At 43.6% G+C, this 6,733-nt stretch overlaps 1 protein-coding gene across 1 annotated transcript; it reads right to left on the bottom strand.

The window, feature by feature from the left end:
* Positions 1–3,881: 3,881 nt before the first annotated feature.
* On the bottom strand, positions 3,882–4,607 carry LOC117084959 (adenylate kinase 4, mitochondrial-like). Its single transcript, XM_033213342.1, has one exon. The coding sequence runs from the start codon at positions 4,578–4,580 to the stop codon at positions 3,882–3,884; it is 699 nt and encodes a 232-aa protein (XP_033069233.1). The 5' UTR covers positions 4,581–4,607.
* Between the last annotated feature and the right edge of the window lie 2,126 nt (positions 4,608–6,733).

The following is a 6,733-nucleotide window of genomic DNA, read 5'->3' as shown; positions in this document are numbered from 1 at the left end:
TTTTGTGGGGAAAGGTGGAGGGGAAAACTGAGCATGTGAATGTCGCTATAGCACAAATACATGCTCTTTCCCAGGTGCAGTCACCAGTACAGATATGTCTCATAACTTTCCATTAGCAATTATCATACTAACCAGGGGCATGAGTAAGCACAATCACATCCTGATCATTTTCCTCCTTCTTGAGTCACTTTCCTCCTTGGCTTCCCTAACTCCACATTCCTATTTTCTGTCTACCCCATTGGCCTCTCTTTTCTCAATCTCCTAGTTCCTTCTCCTCTGAGCACCCCTATTTACCTTTCAAAGAGCCCCAGGCTTGGTCTTGAGTCTCCTCTTTACCATCTAACACAGAGAAAAATAAATTTAAAATGCCTTCCAGAGCCTGGCCAGTGGCAAGCAAGTGAAGCTCCTCCTTGATTTCACTGCTTGTCCTCTTCTAGCTCAACTCCCATCAGGAACACTTCAGTCACTGGTGTATTCTCCCCCACTTGCTCAAGTCAAAAACCTAGAAGCTATCTTTTGTTCCTCCCTTTTCACTCTTCCTCACTCCCTTATGTCCAATACAGTAACAGATCCCATTGGTGCTCTTTTCTTTTTTTTGTTTTTGTTTTTTTGAGGCAGGGTTTCACTCTGTTGCCCAGCCTTGAGTGCAGTGTCACCATCTTGGCTGACTGCAGCCTCGACCTCCTGGGTTCAGGTGATTCTTCCACCTTAGCCTCCTGAGTAGCTGGGACTACCGGCTGGCACCATCATGCCTGGCTAATTTTTGTTTTTTTTTTGTAGAGACGGGGGTTTCACCATGTTGCCCAGGCTGGTCTTGAACTTGTGAGTTCAAGCGATCCGCCCACTTCTGCCTCCCAAATTGCTGAGATTACAGGTGTGAGTCACAGCGCCTGACAAAATATATCTTGAATCCTTTTTCTTTTCAGCCTCCACCTTGCTTAGACTATTTAAGTGTTGTCTTAAACGGTCTCTTTGCTTTTATTCTTGCCTGGTCACCATCTGTTCTTCACACCAGCCAGCCAGTTGCACTCATCTCTGCATTTGGAATTGAAACCTTAGGGCATATGGCTGTGGTCTTCTTTCATTCTTCCTATTGCAAGGTTAATATTTACCTAGCTTACTGAATTATCACAATTCCAAATTAAATTAGCAGTACCAAAAAAAAAGTGAATTCACTTTGGTTTCCAAATATTTAAAAGTCAAATGTTTGGGAACTTAAAAAAAAAAAAAAGGAAAAGAACAGTAATATTATGCTCAATTGTTCTGTTCACCTTGTATGCTACTACCTTGGTTATTGGTTAATAATGGCTGAGGGAGAATTAGAAAAAGAGGAAAATTACATTTTTTTTTTTTTTTTGAGACAGAGTTTTGCTCTTGTTGCCCAGGCTGGAGTGCAATGGTGCGATCTTGGTTCACTGCAACCTCTGCCTCCCAGGTTCAAGGGATTCTCCTGTCTCAGCCTCCCAAGTAGCTGGGATTACAGGCACATGACACCACACCTGGCTAATTTTTGTATTTTTAGTAGAGACGGGGTTTCATCATATTGGTCAGGCTGATCTCGAACTCCTGACCTCAGGTGATCTGCCTTCCTCGGCCTCCCAAAGTGCTGGGATTACAGGCGTGAGCCACCGCGCCCAGCCTATATTCTTTTCTTAATTCTCATCCATCTGTAAAGAACACAACACAAAGGCTGAATGTAATAAACGTGTACTACCGTCTAGAGGTGGCTTACCAAACTTGTTTCCATTTAAGTTAGTCTTAGCTCATTTTTCCAGGGCCTCAATTCAATAGATTTTCTCTCTCTTCTCTCTCTCTTTTTTTCGTCTTCCGAGCTTCTACGATTATGACTCATAGAACTAAAACTAGATCAGTACTGCTATGTGTTACTTTCTGCATCAGATTTTTCTCAACTAGTTAAAATGACATAAGTGAAATATATATTTTGTAAAGCTTAAACACTAAGTAAAATGATCTAACAACCTATTTTAAAAGGTTTAATTTAGCAGAGGAATAAAGACCTTCTAATTTTACTGTATAACATAATATAATTTTTTCTGTAGTTGCTGATCATGGAACTTCCATTAATCTCATTTAGATTCTGGAAATTAGAATACATTTTCCTAAATGATGATTTCTTGTTTACTAACCACACCTTTTTTCTTTCTTTTTTATGTTATTTTATTTTATTTTTTTTTGCAGCAGAGTCTTGCTGTGTCACCCAGGCTGAGGTGCAGTGGCGAGATCTCAGCTCACTGCAGCCTCTGCCTCCTGGCTTCTAGTGATTCTTGTGTCTCAGCCTCATGAGTAGCTGGGATGACCGGGGTGCGCCACCATGCCTGGATAATTTTATTTTATTCTATTTTATTTTATTTATTTATTTTTTTGAGACGGAGTCTTACTCTGTTGCCCAGGCTGGAGTGCAGCAGCCCGATCGTGACTCACTGCAACCTCCGCCTCCCCGGTTTGAGTGATTCTCCTGTCTCAGCCTGCCGAGTAGCTGGGATTACAGGCATGTGCCGCCATACCTGGCTAATTTTTGCATTTTTAGTAGAGATGAGGTTTTACCATGTTTGCCAGGCTGGTCTCAAATTCCTGACCTCAGGTGGATCCGTCCACCTCTGACTGCCAAAGTGCTCGGATTACAGGCGTGAGCCACTGCCCCCAGCCCCAGCTATTTTTTGGATTTTTAGTAGCGACAGGGTTTCACCACATTGGCCAGGCTGGTCTTGAACTCCTGGCCTCAAGGGATCCACCTATATTGGCCTCCCAAAATTCTGGGATTATAAACGTGAGCCACTGTGCCCAGCCTACTAACCGCATTTTGATTTAGAAATAAACTTTGGCTGGGTGCAGTGGCTCACACCTGTAATCTTAGCACTTTGGGCAGCTGAGACGGGCGGATCACCTGAGGTCAGGAGTTCAAGACGAACCTGGCCAACATGGTGAAACCCTGTCTCTATTAAAATACAAGCATTAACTAGGCATGATGGTGGGTTCCTGTAATCCCAGCTACTCAGAGGCTGAGATGGGAGAATCGGTTGAATCTGGGAGACGGTGGTTGCAGTAAGCCAAGATCATACTACTGCACTCTAGCCTGGGCGGCTGAGCAAGACTCCGTCTCAAAAAAAAAAAAAAAAAGAATTTCCTAGAAAGCTATATTTAAAAAAAAAAACAAAACCAAAAAAGAACACTGATATCTGATATCTGTCTGGGTCCCAGTTGAAATTCTGATGTGATCAACTTGGGTATTAGCATTTATTTATTTATTTATTTTCTTTTAACAAATGGTTTATTGATATTATGTTATAACGAATGACAAAATATTAGTGTCTAATTCTATACTTTATGGCCACCCCATAGGATGAATCTTTGGAACAGAAAAAAAAAGTAAAGATTTTGTTTTCCCATAATCATAAAGCTGTTATACTCAGTCCAGGCACAGCTAGTATAACATTCTGCTCAACCCCACCGGCTCCATTCCCTTTACCACCTATTTATAATATGTTTGGGTCACTCATAGGAGTGAGACCGTGTCAGCATCAATACTTAGCAACACTTTCAAAATACACTTTATTGTCCTGAATAGAAACCTCAACTATTCAATTTGTCCAGTAATTCCAACGATCTTATTACTTCTATACATAAGATATGATCTTACAACATTTATGTAGCTAAATACTTAGACTTCCCATGCTTTTTGAGGATTCCCACACTGTACTTGCTTTCTTGTGAAGGGCTTGAGACATGTGCAGAGACACTTTAAACATGTGTAGGTGACCTTCCTTTTGAAAGGCAGAGGAGGGCCTCTTCGTGAACTCTTTCTACTCATTTGTTTTCCTATCAGTTTGCCATTTCAACTAGAAAAGATGCTGCAAGCTACCTCAGCTAGCTTCTAATTTGGACACAGCATCAATACTACACACACAATTGAATGGACGACCACATCTTCCTGGTTCTTCCACTGGGCAGGGTTGATATGCATCTTTGGACTGAATAGGTGTGATCTTGTTCGAGAAAAGTGCGTAAACGTAGGGCCAGATTTTGTTCGTCTCCATCCCAGAAAATTGGTGGAACACTCCTCGGCTTTTGTATAATTCAGTGACTGGCTTTGCCACGTCTTTGTACTGTCTTAGCCTGGCAGCAATTGCTTCGAGTTTATCATCCTCCTGTTGGACTAATGGTTCACCAGTGACATCATCAATACCATGTACATGAGGTGGATTGAAGTCCAGGTTATATACCCTTCTGCTAGGAGGGTGAATCCAACGGTGGCTGAGACGATCTTTAAGTGTTTCAAATGGAATGTTCAAACTGGTCACTAGATCCACTTCACAGATTTTGTCCAGGGCTTCGGCTTGTCCTAATGTCCTAGGAAAACCATCGAGGAGCCAGTGCTGGCCACACCTATTCTCCAACTCGGACATCATTAGGCATGTGATCACATGGTCTGGAACCAAAAGACTTTTCTCCATATATTGCTTTGCCATCTCACCAACTTCTGTGCTCCGGACCTTCTTGGTAAATGATTCCAAGACCTCCATGCATATTATGTTGGTGCTGCACCTATCAGGTATTGGCATTTATAAACTCTATCAGGTGATGCTTAAGGTTCCAGGTGAATCTAATGACTCAAGATTAAGACCCACAGAATTGGGGAATTACAGCTTCAAGATGTCATTTTCTATATTTGAGGCTGGCTGCATATATGACAAAGGCAACCATATACTTTTCTAGGACCGTGTCACACCAGTTTCGTAGGACGATGTGCCACACACAGCAACATGAATCTTCCAAATATGTTTCAAGTATTTGCTTAACAGTTAAATAATATTTATACACAGCTCCTCACTAAAGATAGTGTATCTAAAAATACAAGTTTTGTATTTTTAGTAGAGCTGGGGTTTCACTATGTTGTCCAGGCTGGTCTTGAACTCCTGACCTCAGGTGACCCATCCACCTTGTCCTCCCAAAGTGTTGGGATTACAAGTGTGAGCCACTGCATCTGGCCCAAGATGACATTTTTCTTAATCTTTGGTTTCTCAACATTCTGAGGAAAAAGGCCTAAAACTAAGCCGCCTCCTGCAATGAAAATATGTTAATCATCTCATCCCACACAATTTTTCATCTTTAAAATCCAAATTATAGAATAATGTAAACACTGCACTCCATCAGTTCTATATAATGGATGATTCTACCCAAATATATAGTGGGGGTTGGGTAGCTGCTAGTAATTTTCTTTTTTTGAGACAGAGTTTTGCTCTTGTTGCCCAGGCTGGAGTGCAATGGCGCGATCTCGGCTCACCGCAACCTCCGCCTCCCAGGTTCAAGCGATTCTCCTGCCTCAGCCTCCTGAGTAGTTGGAATTAAAGGCATGCACCATCACGCCCGGCTAATTTTTTGTATTTTTAATAGAGACAGGGTTTCTCCATGTTGGTCAGGCTGGTCTCGAACTCCTGACCTCAGGTGATCCGCCTGCCTTGGCCCCCCAAAGTGTTGGGATTACAGGCGTGAGCCACCCCGACCAGCCGGGATTTTCTTAAGAGGCTAGTGAAGGGCAGGGCGCGGTGGCTCAAGCCTGTAATCCCAGCACTTTGGGAGGCCGAGACGGGCGGATCACGAGGTCAGGAGATCAAGACCATCCTGGCTAACACAGTGAAACCCCGTCTCTACTAAAAAATACAAAAAACTAGCCGGGCGAGGTGGCGGGCGCCTGTAGTCTCAGCTACTCGGGAGGCTGAGGCAGGAGAATGGCGTGAACCCGGGAGGCAGAGCTTGCAGTGAGCTGAGATCCGGCCACTGCACTCCAGCCTGGGCGACAGAGCGAGACTCCGTCTCAAAAAAAAAAAAAAAAAAAAAAAAAAGAGGCTAGTGAAATCCTGTTATGTTATTGATTGAAATCCTCTAAAGGCAGCAGGTTGCCTTCAGGGTAGAGTCCAGTCTGAAAGTCCAAAGCCAGGTTTACAGTGGTCCATTCTGCCTCTCTAGCCTCATCTCTTTTTTTTTTTTTTTGAGACAGGGTCTCGTATCACCCAGGCTGGAGTGCAGTGGTGCGTTCATGGCTCACTGCAGCCTAGACTTCCCAGGTTTAAGCCATCCTCCCACCTCAGCCTCTCAAGTACTCAGTAGCTGGAAGTACAGACACGTGACCCTATGCTGGGCTTTTTTTTTTTTTTAGACAGGGTTTTGCCATGTTGCCCAGGCTGTCCTGGCTTCAAGCCATCTGCCCACCTCAGCCTCTCAAAGTGCTTAGATTACAGGCGTGAGCCACCTCGTCTGGCCTCTAGCTTCATCTCTAGTCAAGTCCCATTAACAACCTGTTTGCTGTTCCCAGACTCACCTTTTTTTTTTCCTTTTCTGTTTTTTGAAAACAAAATTATTATTATTATTTTTTTAAGCTGGAGTCTCACTCTGTCGCCCAGGCTGGAGTGCAGTGGCGAGATCTGGGCTCACTGCAACCTCTGCCTACTAGGTTCAAGCAATTCTCCTTCCTCAGACTCCCTAGTAGCTGGAATTACAGGCATCTGCCACCACACCCTGCTAATTTTTGTATTTTTAGTAGAGCTGGGGGTTTCACCATGTTGGCCAGGCTGGTCTTGAACTCCTGACCTGAGGTGACCCACCCACCTTGTCCTCCCAAAGTGCTGGGATTACAAGTGTGAGCCACTGTGTCCGGCCTGTTTATTTATTTATTTATTCTTGGACAGAGTTTCTCTCTTGTTGCCCAGGCTGGAGT

This window comes from Trachypithecus francoisi, unplaced genomic scaffold (genome assembly GCF_009764315.1).
Source record: "Trachypithecus francoisi isolate TF-2019V2 unplaced genomic scaffold, Tfra_2.0 Lachesis_group1, whole genome shotgun sequence".
Taxonomy (NCBI): Eukaryota; Metazoa; Chordata; class Mammalia; order Primates; family Cercopithecidae; genus Trachypithecus; species Trachypithecus francoisi.
This window is presented reverse-complemented; position numbering and strand designations above follow the sequence as displayed.